At 44.9% G+C, this 16,679-nt stretch overlaps 1 protein-coding gene across 2 annotated transcripts in view; it reads right to left on the bottom strand.

Annotated features, from left to right (window-relative positions):
* Window positions 1-16,679, bottom strand: part of Cap2 (cyclase associated actin cytoskeleton regulatory protein 2) — a 135,165-nt gene that overhangs the window by 69,130 nt on the left and 49,356 nt on the right. For both annotated transcript variants that reach the window (XM_057788032.1, XM_057788033.1), the window contains one exon: window positions 12,455-12,532. In XM_057788032.1, coding sequence (XP_057644015.1) covers window positions 12,455-12,532 — 78 coding nt within the window. The remainder of the gene's footprint in view (window positions 1-12,454; window positions 12,533-16,679) is intronic.

Genomic DNA, 16,679 nt, shown 5'->3' with positions numbered 1-16,679 from the left:
GGAGCGCCCGTCTGCACAGGGATGGGGTAGATGTTGAAATTCTGTGCTGCTGTTTCTGTAGTTCAGACTGCACCGTTACCACTCTGGAGGCCGGACACTTACAGCAATTTCGCTGTCACAAGAAAGCATCGTTTTTCACAATTTACATGAAGACTCCTCACAGGGAAGAAACCCTTTAATTGGCACCTCCCCCCCCCCGCCCCGTATCATTTAAATATCAGGCCAGCTGGATCCCCACAGCCCCTGTGAATTTAATCAGCGAGCTCTTCTCAGAACCTATAGTCCATAATCACCCAGGGCTTGAGCTGCATCTGTCGCCCAAATCTGGCTGTGACGGTTTGTCATCGTTAGTGCTCTGCGGCTAGAAATGCGTCGTCCCATGGCACCTCGGACGCTCTCATTTTGTAATAGGGTCTTAAGGGAAACACCGTCTTTGAGTTTAAGCGCTTTCCAAGGACCACAGGATTACTTTCCTCCTAACTCTCCCTTACCTAAATTCCTGTTAGCAACATTCTTTCGAGGCTCAAATTATGTGACTGCCTATGGAGCTCCTATTTTCCTAGCTGTATTCCAACGTGATATTTCAGTCCTTACCAAATATACCTCCTAACACCGGTTTTTCTTTTTTGTTCTCTCTCTCTCTCTTTCTGTGCGTGCGCGTGTGTAGTAACAGACAACCGGATGATACTAAATAAAAATGTCACTTTGCTCTGCTCCCCTGCATGAGCCACTGTGGTTTATTAACCCAGCTTTTATTCTTTAAACCAATCAAATGTGACCAGGGACCTGAGTCATCTTTGTATTAAACTTGGCAACAAATAAAACATTGCCAGGACTACAGTGTGTCATAACAACAAAGACACATTAGCTTGAAGGTCCTTGAAGCTCTTAGCGCGTTTTGTTGAGGAGACAGAAAATGTGCACAGAGCGGCTAACAGTGGGATGTTTCCCAGATGACAAATGAACAAGTCGTTTGTGTGGTCACAGGCAGCGTTAACTACCTAGCTGCCAAGAGCATCTACCATAAAAGAGAATCAAAAGGTAGATAGGACCCGGGGATATGACTTAGTTCATAAAATGTTTATATTACCCGAGTTTGGATTCCCAGCAGCCTTCATAAAGGCTAGGTGTGGTGGCATACATATGTAACCCTAGAACTGGAGGCAGGGGAGAGGCAGGAGGGTCCCTGAAGCCCACTGGCTAGGTAGTTTAGCAGAACCAGGGAGCTCTAGGGTTGGTGATCAACCCTGCATCAAAAAACAAGGTGTAGGGCTAGAGACAGCTCCATGGATAAAATGATAGGCCTGCAAACATGAAGACCTAAGGTGGGCGGGTATATGAGTTGGGGGCGTGTGGCAGTGTGCCTGCTGTCCCAGTGCTCAGGAGGCAAAGACAGGACCCCCAGGGACAACTGGTTAGCTGGACTAGCTGGATTCAAATGTTCAGGTTCAGCAAGAAACCTTGCCAAAGAAGATGGAGAGGCGTGGAAGAGGACATATGATATCAAACTCTGGCTCTGGGGACCTTCATGTGCATTCACATACATGTGCTCCCCATACATGCTTACACACACATACAAAGGCACTGACTCTTCACACAGACGCATACTCGTACAAAAATAAAAGCAAGATGGAGAGCGACTGGGGAAGAGAGCTGATGGTAACCTCTGGCTTCCACATACATGTACACACATGTACACATGCATCTACACAAGCATACACACACACACAAAGGACATTAATATGTTCCTTAATGTATGAGAGTATTGCTGGTGGGTATGGTGGGGTTTGAAGCATAATGACAGCATCATCAAGATAACTGCAAAGCACAGGAATTTGTTTTTTAAAAACTGCCTTATATTTTATTTATTTGGCACGTGTGCACATGTGCTACTAGTTTTTAGAAGACAGTTTTCTTGAATCAATTCTCTCTGGCCATCACCCGGTTTCCGGGGATTGAACTTGGGTTATTAGGTTCAGAAGCAAGTGCTTAACTCACTGAGCTATCTCGCCATCCCAAAACGCAGGAATTCATGAACTATGGAAAATCACATAGCCAACATCCTTTAACCACAAACAACAGTAATCACACAACGAAATAAAGCGATGAGCAGCTGCCGGGTGCTCTGACCACTATGGAGCAGGTACCCAATAGCTGCCCCCCTGGCACCGCCTCCCCCCCCCCCCCCCCCCCCCCCCCCGTCAAGAGAAAGAAATTCACAGGGGTGAGGAAATTAAAGCAGCCTGAGTCTGAACAGGGCCTTGCAAAGTTGGGGAGCAACTGCTTACTGGCACATCTGCCTCAGAAGTGCCCCAGATATGGAGACAGGACTCTCACAGCAGCAAATCCACTAAAACCTGACCAAAACATTTCCCCACTTTTAGTTTACAAAAGGGAACAGTAACAGTTGAGGGTATTCTCTAGGTGTTTGAAACTAAATATTAAGCTACACTGGAGGAAGGCACACAGGGACTAGAAAGGGAATTAATAAGTTTTCTCTCTCTCTCTCTCTCTCTCTCTTTCTCTCTCTCTCTCTCTCTCCCTCCCTCCCTCCCTCCCTCCCTCCCTCCCTCCCTCCCTCCCTCCCTCCCTCCCTCTCAAAACTTCTTTTAACTGTTTTGAGAAGTTCTTGATCTCTCTCAAATGAATGGACAGGAGAATCCTCTAGCATCCAAGTCAGGAAATAAGTTTTAAAAATGTGTAAAGGTACTTTGCTTTTTATTCTCTTGGCAAGGTTGGCTTGCTCATTTTTAGAACGTAGGTGTAAAACTCTCTGGAAGGCACAGTATATCTCAATGAGATGCATGTAAGCAGTTTGTCTCATTCTGAAGACAATTAGATGAAGTTTCCTTGTATAATTATTTGTAATTTTAATACTCAGAGAAGATGCGTTTCCAATTAAGAGCCGATGATGTACCTTAAAAACACGGTACAGTGAACCACTGACGGGGCCCTCCCTTGGTGTACACAAACACCAACATCAAGTGGTGGTTTGGTCATGTGATCCAGCCCCCAGCTCCTACAAATATAGAACATGACCATAAAAAGTAACGGACTGTGCCCTGGCTAACTAATTTATGACAGCAGATGCAGATCGGAATGCCAGCTGGAATTCCCTTCTCCTTGCTGGCAAGGATCACATACACAGCTCTGCACAGGCCATGGGAGCTCTGTCCAGAAAAGACCGCTTCGGTTATGGCTTGCTGAAGCGGGAGCCAAGAATGCATCTGAAGAAAAGGTCCCAGCAGGCTCTTCCAGGGTGTTTAAAATTTGCTAAATGAGTCAGCAACTTCTTTTCAAATTTGATTTTTGATTCAGGTCTTAAGAGAGAGATCTTGCAACTCTTCCAGCTTTTCATATCGGATTTACAATGGCAGGCAAGAGTCCGTTTAGCTTTCCATTAAAGAGTGATAAATAGCCGCTAATTATTTTTATGAAGAATTCAAAGTGATTTTGACACAGAACAAAAAAAGATAATGAAAAATGCCTTACTCACATAAATACAGTCTTATCCTTTATGTACCATTTATCACCAAGGCTGTCTGGAATTCTAACAAATTTAGGATGAGACAGTAGATAAAACAAAGGAAGCCATCTTTCTCAGTGAACCCTCACCCCTCGGATAATCTCCCAGATCCCCAGTGCGTGATAATCACCTCACTTCCTTTGGACAGCCATTCATTATCTGATTTGGGTCTTAGACAAAGAGAGATGAGCTAATGTGTGTGCCTTATCAGATTAAAAACAACAACAAAAAAGCCATCCCTGAGTGACAGTTCAGCGGGACAGGATCTTAGCAAATCCTTTTTGCCTCCACAACCCCGAGCTCCCAAACAGCTATAAAGCTACCAGCCTCAGCCAGAGCTCACAGCCCGTCTCCGCTCTATGCTGCTAAAGCCAACAGTCTGGGCAGAGACTGTCAGCATCCTCTCTTTTTGGATCAGCCTCCCCACTGCATCCTGATAAGCCGCTGATTAGCTTTCCTTTTGGGATTCAGTCCGGCCTGCTTAGCTTCAGGCTGTCAACTGCAGCAGACCCTGATAATATCATACAACTGACGCCTCTCTTTCCTTCCAGGGTGTTTTATTCTGCATGAACCGGCATCTATACCGATGCAGGAAGCAGCTTTCAATGCTAGCCAGGGTGCAGTTATCAAGGTCATTTTTGGGCCAGGCGTAGCAAGTCATATGAAAAAGCAGAGGCTTCCTTTTGCCTCATTGCTCTATCTGTAGCATGAAACTGCCCATCAGGCTGCTGGTTATAAAAACCAACCTGCCCGGCAGAGTGGAACCAACCTGCTAAACCAGGCATAGTGGTGCATGCCTATAATCCCAACACTGGGGAGGCTGAGGCAGGGGAACTGCCATGACTTAGAAGTCATATTGGTGTATATAGTGAGCACCAGGCCAGCCAAAGATGCACAGCGAGACCGTTTCACACCAAACCCAAACCAAGGAACATCCAGCCTTCTCTCAGGAAGACATGGATTTTTGACCTACTGCATGTGTATTTTATTTAGCTTAAGCTTAAGTGTTTCTCCAGAAATTAAAAACATGCTTTACTGCCTGTGGGTGCTTTGAGTTGGTCCTGAAGGGCACCAACCTATTTGGTAGCAACAGTGAGAGCAGAAATGTGTACATATTTATGAAACGAACATATTGGCTCAGTTTGGAAAAGAATCACCAGTTGGATTCAGAGGTGTTATTTCTTAGAAAGGTCCATCCAGACCGCTGGGGAAAAATGACTCTGGAAAGAAAATGCAATTGAGCACGATAGCACAGGTAAAACGTGGACATATTTCACTTTTTTTAATTTCCCTTACAGTTTTTTCTTCTGTTTTCAAGATATATAAAAAATATTTAAAAAATCCATTAAAATATGAGCGGTGGATGGCTCGTTCTGTTAAGTGTCTGCTGTGCAAACACGAGGACCTAATTTCAGATCCCCCAGCACTCATGGAAAAGTCAGGTGCAGTGTCGTGTACCTGCAATCCCAGTGTTGAGGGGGTGGAGACAGGGAGATCCCTGGGGGCTTGTGGGTGGGGGGAACGGACAATGGCCTACCTAGCACAGTCAGGAAGCACAGGAAGCAACAGGTTCAGTGAGAAACTCTCAAAAACAAACCAAAACAAAAGAAAAAAAAACTGCAAAGAGAGAGATTTTAGGGGGCTACTAGATGACAATCTATGGTCTCTATGCCCTCCTCCACCTCAATCCATTAGAAAAAAAAATCCCAATTTTAATCATTGCATGGTGTTCTCTGTCACAAGCGCCCTGACAGCAGAGCTTAGCGTAGCTAACCATGGTTAAGTCCTTCAAGAAGATTAAGCAGAGATGCCGCGACATTTTCTGGGCATGAACTTAAGAAACACTTTGGAGTTTGGATTTGTGCAATCATTTGCTTTTCCCTTACAATGTCCAGACCTGCCACTAACATCAAGTAATTTACCCCAGAGACGTTCTGAGATCAAAGCCACATGACTACTTGGACATCACAAAATAGTGTCCAATAATGTGACTTTTTATGGCCCCAGTGAACCCCCGGGCAAACAAGGACGGACTCAGTACACGTGAAAGAAGCTACCAGTTATCCGTACACACGCAACTCTGTTCATATGCAAATGTAATCAACACATTCATTTGTTGGATTTTTAAAGCAGTGATGGTTCATTTTCATTGTCAACTAGATTTGGAGTCACCTAGGAGACACAATGTTGAGAGCATTTGTGAAGGGATGGAAAGATGTATGTGAGGAGGGGAGACCCAGCCTGAATGTGGGCTGCACCATCCCATGGGGCGGGACTCCAGGTTGAATAAGAAGAAGAAAGCAGTTGGGCAGTTGGTGGTGGCACACGCCTTTCATCCCGGCATTCGGGAGGCAGAGGCAGGCGGATCTTTGAGTTTGAGGCCAGCCTGGTCTACAGAGTGAGTTCCAGGACAATCAGGGCTACGAAGAGAAGCCCTGTCTTGAAAAACCGAACCGAACTGAACCAAACCAAACCAAATCAAACCAAACCAACCAAGCAAGAAGGAGAAAATAAGTTGAGCAGCAGCATTCATGTCTCTGCTCCCTAACTGCAGGCTCGATGTGATTAGCCACCTCCCACATCCCCAGTCGCGCCTTCCCTGCCAGGATGCGCTGCACTCCTGTACTCGAAGGCAAAACAAATCTTTCCTTCTGTTCTTCAGGTGCTTCTGTTAGGTATTTCATTATGGAAATGAGAAAAAGCAACTAATAGCAAAATCTTTCTTTTGGATGGCTGGGGAAACGAAGTACTAGCTTGGAAAACCCTTATGAGTCTTGAAAACCAATATATGTGCTCTGAGAGAGACTTCTCTATGGCCAGATCAAGTGACCCACTCTGGTAGTCTTAGATGCTGGGAGAAGTTGTGAATTCTTCCTTTTATAAATACTAATGGAATAAATTTTCTAGCGTTTCTTGCAGCCTCATTTAGCCATGAGACTAAATGAAGGTGACATATGCTGCTTCCAGGCCTGGCCCACTAAAATGTTTTTAGAAGGAAGCCTGCATTGTCTTTCCTAAGTCAGTGCTGAGGCTCTAACCATGGCAGAGGACTCAAGAGAGCGGATGGCCACTCCCTGAATGACCAAAGGCTGAGCCGTGGCAAACACCAGAGCAGAACTTCTGCAAGAAGGAAATGGGTACTCCTAGGAGCCTTTAGGATTTAGGGACGTCCTGCTAGAACAGTTGGGCTATACGGACTATTCCTAGACACTCTCTAAGTCACCTGACCCTTCCATGTTTTTTCTCATCTAATCCTCATGACTCTAGGGATTATTATTCATATTTCAGAGATAAGAAAACATGGCTTACAAGTGTTAATTGCCATACCCCAGGCAGGCTACTTGACAAGCTTGGCTAGAGTACCTCAGTGGAAACATCTGGTGGGTTTAGCCTGGCTAATTCTCCAGTAGCTACTTAGAAAAAGAAGATTCTTGACATTGAAGGCACAGGAACACTTTGTTATTCTCGTGTTTGGATTAGTGGGGTTAATGTGTACTAGACCTGGGACTCAAGTCAGGGTGGGCTAAAGTCAGAAGTTGCTGTTCTTGGATACCATTACAGACTTCGAGCTGGGTGTGCGTGGTGCCATTTGGGAACCCAGCACTAGGGAAGTGGAGGCAGGAGAAGTAACAGTTCAAGGCTGATTTGACTGCATAGCAAGTTCAGAATTAGTTTGGGATATATAAGAGTGTATCAAGAAATGCACATGCAAATACACACACACACACACTTCATTTCCTTAATTGATAGATCAGAACACAAAAATGATACACCATTACAAGATAAAATGTGATCCTTCAATACATATATACATTACAATACACATTATATAATGGCTAAATGAAGATAAATACCTCTACCTCTGCAAACATTTGCCATTTGTTGTTAAATCTTTTCAAATCCCAGGCATATTTATACTTCCTGGAGTTCTGTAGCTTCATGAGCCTAAATAATTAGCTGGAAGTCCTAAGGCTATTGCCTGCAAGAACTTGCTTGGTTTAAAATGGGTGAACATTAACAAATTTGAAGAGTGTTCCAAGCACTGGAGAATCCTTGCAAAGGCGTACTTAGCAGACGCTGTGCTGAGGGGTGCACATTCAGAGACAAGAAGCACCTGACCCGAAGCTCTGAGTCTCCTTAGCAGATGCTGTGCTGAGGGGTGAACATCCAGAGACAAGAAGCAGCCGGCCAAAGCTCTGAGCCTCCTTTCATTGCTCACTTTTTTTAGGCTGTGCTCACAGTGGAAGGAAAGAATGGGTTCTAAATTCCTGCTCTCTATGGAGGGGGCGGAAGGGGCACTGTTTCATCTTAACATGGGAGGCCAAGGAATGGGAATGCTGCTCAGAGGTAGAGTGCTTGCCTGGCATGTGTGAGGCCTTGGTTCAATCCTCAGCACTGTGAGGAGTACAAGTTCAAACAAAGACAAGGAGAGACAAGACAGAAGAGCAGCACACACACACACACACACACACACACACACACACACACACACGCACACTCATGCGCACAGGCACATGCGCGTACACACAGAGTGTTTATAAAGAAGAAACCATGTCTCTCTTGGTCAGTAGCTCCTCTCTTGCTCTCCATCCTCTCTCCTCTCATGGTCCGGTTTGGTCTGCTGGCCATGTTCAGCCTGGACTCTTCCCATTGCCTGCTTTTCCCAATTATATCTACAATAAAAATCTTCTCCATACTTCAAGAGTCGCCAAGTCCTCCCTCCTTTTATTTCGTTCACTTCATCCACCAGCAAGTTCTCCAGGTGATTAGAAGCAGCTGGAACTGACATGCTCAAGGCCCTGAAATGAATTTGAGCTCAAGGCAGAACGGGGAGAGCAAGGCGTACAACACGGGTCAGCCTGGGCCAGCAGGCTCCCTGTTACTCTGGGACACATTAGAACTGTGGGTTCCTGGGACACACTCCAGACTTACTGACCTGGAAAGTCTGCAAACGAGGCCCAGTTGTAACCTAACAACTTCAGGGGATTCTCACTATGCCAAAGCTGTGAGAGACTCTGCTGGATGTCAGGGAGAAGGGAAGTCATAGCAGTCTTCTCTCCCTCCTGGAACAAGGAAGAAATCACAGCACAAAGGGACAGATAGGGCCTGGGTCCCATGAGAAGGTGCCATTTTTACTGTGGCAATACTTGATGTAATTACCTGACGTGAGCGAGAAGGAAACACGGAACATGCAACAAACCTGCTTAGGAGTTTATTAGAGGGGGTGCGTACAGGTCTGGGGAATTGGTGTGCAGAGAGAGAGGAAGATGGAGTGTCCAGCTTTTTAAAAGCTGCCTAGCGCACGTGCACAGGGGGTTGGCGTGACTATGTATTACGCAGATGATGCAGATGATGGTCTCACGCATGCGTGCAAGGGTTTAGCTGAGTCATACGTGGATGGAACCATGAATGCGCACACATGGGTCACGTGGGGCCCTTTAACATCCAGGCAATTGCCTGAGGGCCTGTGTAAACACACATGGCTCTAGAACCCAGAAGTGCAGCCTTATTTGTGGCTGAATAATTACACTCTATGCTTCTAGAACTCACACTGGGAAGTGGGAAAACCAATGCTCAGCCTCACACTGCTTTCCCCACTGTGATGTGACCTCCTGTATCTGCCTCTGTGTCAGAAAAAGTTCCAGAATAGTGTTCTTGGTTAAGACGAAAGGGAGTAGAGGAAGGGGTCAGACAGAGATGTGAGCACCACAAACAACAACAACATAACAAAACAAAGCAAAAAATCAGCTTTCCATTTTACCTAATTTTACCTACTGATTCTGTTTGGCCTTGCTGCACCAGGAGTCAGAGAAGCAAAGTTCATGGAACACCTCAGTGCACACACCTTCCTTGAAACCATCTTTCTACCTTTTACCAAGAAGGCAGCATAGTAAGAAGGGGAAAGTATAGATGCTATATCCAGGACACAAAGCCAGTATCCTTGACCATGGCTCGTCTTGGAATGTCAAAGTCCCACTTCATCAGCTCATGTGAACATACCCCTTGTTCCCGCTCTTCTTGTGCTCACGAGTAAACCCAGGGCCTCCCTCACGCTAAGTACATGCTCTGAGCTACACCCAAGCCCCGTCCACTCGCTCACCAGTTCTAGTCATCATCAAATATTTAAAGAGTGAGTTTCTTCAGTGCAAAGTAGCAAGGCCAATGGAAAGAATTCTTGTTCTAAGTTTTGAGCACCCATGGAGTGGAGTACCAGGGAGGAAAGTCTGTTCTTGCTCCACCTTGGACTCAGTGGAAACCACGCATCCCACCTCAGTCAAAGGCTAAGGCAAGAGTCTAGAAAGCATTTCTCAGGTTGAGAAGCCAAGGAGCAAAAGTCATCTAGATTAGAACCTGGAAGATTGCATGCTTGCAGGTTTTGCGGTAGCTTCTTTGACATAAAGGCAGAGGCATGCCCATCTCAGGAAGGGTTTACAGCTGTGTTTACAAGTGAGCATCACTCGTAGAGCCCTAGTACTAAAGCCGAGGCCATTCCTCAGACCAACTAAGTAGGAACTCCTTGGGATGGGACCCATGCATTGGTGCTTGTGATGTCTCATCCTCAAGGTCAATTTGACAACATTAGGAATTACCCAGGTGACACAACTCGGGAGGGAGTTTCTAGAGAGATCTAACTGAGCAGGGAAGACCCACTCAGAATGTGGTGACACTATTCTATGGGCTGGGATCCCAGATAGAATTTTAAAAAAGAGAAAGCTAACGGAGCACCCGTATTTGTCTCTTTTCCTTCCCCACCGTGAATACAAGTGACCATCTGCCTCATGCTCCCGCCACCTAGCCCTCCCTGCCACGACGGAGTGTACCCTCAGACTGGGAGCCCACAGAAACCCTTCCTTCCAAGTTCCTTAAATTGCCTTTGTCATGCATTTTGTGATGAGAAAAGAACAATTAAACATTTTCCCTTTTAAAAAAAGAAATAATAATAATAATAATAAAAAAGCACAGGAGAACTTCACGGGATCAAACCAGGCAACATCCCAGCAACTAACAAGGGATGAAGACAAAGTACCACTCCTCACCAAGAAGCTATTTGTAATGACACCTGCTGGAAAAGGGAAAACCCATGTTCTCCAGTGGAGCGTCCCTGGGCACTAGCTTTGCATGCTTTTGTTTTGGTACTTTTTGTGTTATTGATTTTGTTTTGATTTTCATTTTTATTTTGAGAGAGAGAGCGAGGGGGGAGAGAGAGAGAGAGCGAGAACATGAAGTTGGGTGAGCGGAGAGAAGCAGAGGATCTGGGAAGTGTTGGGGAAAGAATACGATCAAAATATATTGCACAAAACAATTAAGTTGATCTTTTTTTAACAAAAAAATTTCAGGTTACTGCATAACCCATCCCTTGGAAAGCGAGACAGGAAAGAACTTTCTAGAGAGGGTTGAGGGTCTTGGCTGCTACTATGAAGGAACCTGGTGCTGTCCTCTGAAGGCCAAGTCCTGGAACCCCAGTGCAACTGTTTCCATTTTAGGAATTTGCTTTAGAAGTCAAAAGAAATGACTGCCTACTTTGCCATAAGGATATTCAATTTTTCCTCTTTACTGGTATAATTATTATCAAATTGAAGATACGAGATAATCAAAACAATTGCTCATTTCTCGTGTCTTGGTGGCTGTTAATAGATTTACATTTTACTGAACAATTTCGTTATTACATAATGAGCCTGGTGAAAATGTTATTATGAGTTGCTGCTGAAGGAAACGTGGGCATTTCCATAATACCAGGTGGGCAATCTGGCTGCTGGTGGTAGGGCCTGGGTGTAGAGAATGGGGAAGGTTGTATTTATGTGATGTGTTGGAAAATGGAAAAGACCCTGTGATGTCACTCTTCTTAGCATCTGCTCTTGCCTTTCTACTCATTTGTGCATTAAGATTTACTCTGGGCATCACAGAACTATTAAGATAGATTAAAGGTTATCAGAATTACTACCTGGAGGGTACTGCTACAGTGAGCAGGCAAATCCCCTAATATCTCTGTGTGTCTGTTGGAGACTGGAGAATACCCTTGTGTATTGCTTTTTTTCAGGTATTAATCACTTTTTTTTTGGAGACTGCTTTTCATTGCCCTACAGAGTTTGTAGATCAGGCTAGCCTAGCTGGCCAGTGAGTCCTGGGTATCCCCCTGTCTCAGCTTCTCAGAGCTAAGATTACAAGTGTACAATACCATAATCATTTTTTACTTGGGTTCTGGGGACTTGCAAGGCAAGCACTTTACTTACTGAGTTATTTTCCCAGTCCTTCTAAGAGAGGTTAACCCACATTCCTGTGGTAGAGAAAGGCAAGGTGGGATACACACAGGTCCTTACAGACTCACGAAGTTTCTAATTAGTATATTATAGCCAGGGCATCACTCAGGACCTTACTGAATGGCATTGAGTCTCAGTCCCTATTCAAGACCCAGTGAGTCAGAAACTGCTTCCAAGTTCCCTAGCCATGGCCAGCACAGGGCACTAGGAAACACCAAGTCAGTACATCGTGCTACTTAGGACACAAAAGCCATGAAAGTCAGACTAAGGATTTCCAGGGAATCAAAGGCCAGCAACCTGATAATAAGGCAATGCAAATTTGGAACCAAATTTCATGGTGAAAATGGGAAAGAACAAGTCACAGATGTCATACGTAAGCTGCTCTTTAAAGAGGTGATGTCATTGTCATTGTATGTGCTTGGCCATAATTATAATTTATCAGCAATGAGAAGATATATTATAGGGGCTTTTGTCATTGCAACAGGTATGATACACACATAAACTTGTCACTATATAAATGACATTTGTCACCAAGGTTAAAAAGGTGGGAGAGATATTGCATTATGGTCTAGATAGAGGCAGCGTTAAAAGAAATGACGCTTCCGGTTTCCTTTGATGTCTCACCCTGCCCTCTCCCTAGGCAGTCCTGTTTGTTATGATGCCCTCTTACCTCCTGGGGTTGTTGGTACTGAGAGGCCATGAGAAGGAAAGCCCGCTGGGCCTGGAAAGCACTGTGCACCATTTCCGCCTGCAAACAAAAGAAGGCAGCAGTTTCAGCGTTTGGGCTCTAGACAAGTATCGGATGTTTCGCTCATCCATCCACTCCACCTCAGCAGTGACTATAACCACGAAGCATGCAAACATACGTTCACACAGAACCTGTAAATGCATAATCACGCCTTCATTATTCATAATAGCTAAGATGTGGGAACAACCAAATGTCCATCAACTCATAAACAGATTTTAAAAGAATGACTTAGCCACGAGATGGTGTATTATTATGTAGCTGTTAAAACAAAGTGCTGTCACAGGCGGTGACACAGACAAGGCTTCAAAACATTATGCTGAGTGACTGGAGCCAGTCACAAAAGAGTGTGCCTGTGTGATCTCATTTACAAGAAATGTCCAGAATAGGCAGCTCTATAGAGAGAGAGTAGGATAATGGGTGGCAGGGGCTCAGGGGAGGAGGACCGGGGAGGAAACTGCTGACGGACCACGGATAACTTCTTTTGTGGCTGATGAAAATGTGCTGCCGTTAAGGCTGGGCTGATGACTCAGTGGGTCAAGTGTGCCGCGCAGGCAGGAGGACCAGGGTCAAGATCGCAGAACATATGCGAAAAGGCCAGGCACGGTGGTGCTCACTTGAAATCCCAGAGGTGGGGAGGCAGAGATGGGCAGATCTCTGAGGCTCACCAGCCAGCCTAGCCTATTTGGTGAACTCTAGGCTGGTGAGATCTTGTCTCAAAAAGCAAGATGAAGGGCTCCTGGAAAACTATACCTGAAGTTGACCTCTGGTCCCCATCGGTACCCTCATCCATATAAATATCCGTCCAATTGCATCTCCCTGTCTTCCTCTTTCTTTCTCCCCCCCCCCCCCATGCACGCACGCACGCATGCACACACACATGCAAGGATGGGGGTTGTTCCCCAATTAGACAGAGTTGATGGACTTCACATCTTCCTGTGTATATTAAAAACCTCAGAATCATACTCTCTATAAGTGTGGCTATTAGGATATATGATTTGTACCTCAAGTTAAAAGGCTTGACTCATGGCTGGGCATGGGAATATATACTTTAAACCCCAGTACTTAGAAGCAGAGGTAGGTGGATCTCTATGGGTTTGAGGCCAACCTGACCTACATAGAAAGTAAGCTTCAGGTCACCCAGGGCTACACAGTTAAAAAAAAAAGATTCAGCCATCAAAGTTTTCAGAACATGTCTCACTGGGACCTGATCATCTGGATCCACCCCTACCTCCACTCTTAATACAAAGGACTTGTAGAGGTGGGAATGTCCTGGAATACATAGTCACTTTTTTCTCATCTTCTATTCATAATGAAATAGTTCTAATTAAGTATAGTAAGAAAAATAATTTTAAATATCTATCATCTACAATTAACCTTAGCTAGTACTGAGCGTATTATGTCTATGTTTTAAGAACAGCTATATCACTGTTTCAGTAAATGAAAGCAACTAATGTGTGGTGTTATATGTATATGCGGTGTGTGTGTGCGTGTGTGGGGGTGCATGTGTACATATGTGCATGTGTGTGTGAAGGCTCAAGATGAATGTTGGGTGTCTTCTTCTATTGCTCTTTATTTTTCGAGTAACTGAACCTGAGACTCATCGATTGAAACAGGCTGGCTGACCAATAATCTTCAAGGATTTGTCCCTCAGCTTCTAACCTGCGCCCCTCCTCCAACAGGGCTAGGGATGCAGGTGTAGCTGCTATGTGCAGCTTTTCAACTAGGTGCTGGGGGTGGAAACCCAGGCCCTCAGATTGCATGGTAGGCACATTATTGACTGAACGATTGCCCCTGCTTCGGATCATTTTTTTCTTCTTTTATTTTAAGTCAAGATGTTTCAGCGATTGAAGTTTTAACAAAAAATACCAGACAACCTTTACCTCCTGGGCTGTCTTCACAGCCCTGCTCCAATGAGAGCATTGCTTTGGAACAGAGCCCAGCTGAGTGATTTTCTTCCCTGAAGGAAACTTGCTTATTCTGGTTAGAAGAATAACTTCTTCACCCTTGGGGTTTAAGAGCCTAACTGAGACATGCTTGCATTTTGAACCTCCTATATTATATTTCTTATGGCATATTTGCCTCCTTTTCCTTTTCCAGAAGTTTTGTTATAGCACGTTTCAAGTTTTCTCTTCCATTTGTGAGAGTCTGCATCCAAGGACTCTGACAAGGATATCCTATTATCCTCAGGGGATAACAGGGTAATACTGGAGTGTCTTTGTGTCTTCTGGATTCTCTCTTTTATTTCCTGGTCTGTGATTTGAGCTCACTGGGATCATAGGAACAGTGCCCCCCCTTCAGGTCCCCCACTGACAATAGATACAGTTTCAACAAGTCTTATATACCTATTGTTTCTTCGTTAGTTTTTTTTTTTTTTTTGAGACAGGGTTTCTCTGTGTGGCCCTGGCTGTCCTGGAACTCACTCTGTAGCCCAGGCTAGCCTCGAACTCATAGATCCACCTGCCACTGTCTCCTCAGTTCTGGGATTAAAGGCATGTATTACCATGTCTGACATTTATTTTAAAAATACTGTTTTTAGCATGCATATCATTTCTTCACTCTCTGCCTTTTATTTCCTTCGCATGGCTTCATCACCCTGTTTTAAAAGCTCTCAAAAATTGATTTGCTATCCCTGTCGATGTCTTAGAGTGTGTTATACTTTGACCAAGTCACCATGGGACCTTGTTTCTATGTCCTAGTTAGTTTCCTTCAAGGGCACTAAAGTTTGGATCAGCACTGTCTTGCCTATTGCATGTGTGAAGGGCTGGCTCCCTAGTTTGAAGGGATGCTGCACAGATGGTGGGGCTCAACAGGAGGCTTTTAGGTTATTGGTGTCCTCGAAGAGGATTCTGGTACCCCAACCTCTTATAGCTCTGATTCTACCAGGCATTCTGCTTAATTTGTTAGACATTCCATTACAGTAACGGAAATTAACACAAAACATGAGCCTGTGCCCTTCTACTTTGCCTGCTGTGCCACCATGCTGGTTCTTTTGATCTTGCTCATTATTTTGTGTGTACACTGATACTTAAAACTTTCTCCTAAAACATGGGTCTCTTGCAGCCATATTGGAGATCAGTGTGTTTTCCAGCAAAATCTTTATGATCTACCTCTTTTTCTGGGGCCTGGTGTACTATAGTTTAGAAGCAAATATCTCCCATAGGAGCATGTGTGTGAACATACACAGGCTGGTGGGGCTGTTTGGTGAGGTGGGGAGTAGCTAGAAAAAGTGGGTCTTTGTAAAATGGGCCCGAGGTTGACAGCTTACTGTATCTTGGCTTCCTCGTAGGCCTGCTATCACTGCTGTGAGCTGCTCCTGTTTGCACAATTTCCCCACCATGACAGGCTACATCCCCAAATGCCTGGCCAGAACAAGTCCTTCTTCCTTAGCCACTTCTTGTCAGACATCTGGTCACAGTCAAGAGAAAAATAATGGATGCATGATGACAAGGAGCCCCAGAAGGAGATGCTCAGGGGAGGTGGTGTCTAATTGTTAGAGGTTTGGGGTATTTCTCATCCTGGGGACTTGGTCCATAGCCTAGACCGAGACTCACTTCATCTACCTGGGACATATGCCTTTCGGATGGCGTAGTGCCCTCGGTTTTAGGTAATTTCTCCAGAGCAGAACCCAGACACAGAGCTTATGCATCTACAGAGAGAGACAGCCTATGGTTTTTCTCTTCTCCCGTTTCATATCCTTCTGATTATTTCGTTTCCTCTAAGACAAGTCTCTATGGGTTGGGAAGAGTTCATCTGTCAGTTACCAACACTTTTTAGATTATGGACTTTTTGCTTTGATTATTAGAGAGGACTTTTTATTAACAGGGTCTCTGGATGCAGCAACATAGTTTGGAACTCACTGTAGCCCAGGCTAGCCTGAAACCTGCAGCATTCCTCTCCCAAGGGTTGGGATGACGAGCACGCAGCTCCACGCCTGACCTTGGATTTTGTTTTTTTAGAGTAATTTTGTATTCGCAGTGAGATTGAATTCAGAGTAGAATTCCCATGTGCTACCCACCCCTACCCCTAGATACACATAGTCTCTCCCACTTGAGAGACAGAGCTCCCTCTCATTTGCAAGATTCCCCGCCCCCCATTCCTTTTGGCTTTTCTGCTCATTTGTGGAATTAGAAAAACACTTCGCCTGAAG

This window comes from Chionomys nivalis, chromosome 13 (genome assembly GCF_950005125.1).
Source record: "Chionomys nivalis chromosome 13, mChiNiv1.1, whole genome shotgun sequence".
NCBI classification, from domain to species: domain Eukaryota; kingdom Metazoa; phylum Chordata; class Mammalia; order Rodentia; family Cricetidae; genus Chionomys; species Chionomys nivalis.
Note: the sequence above shows the minus strand (reverse complement) of the source record. Positions and strands in the feature narration are given on the sequence as shown.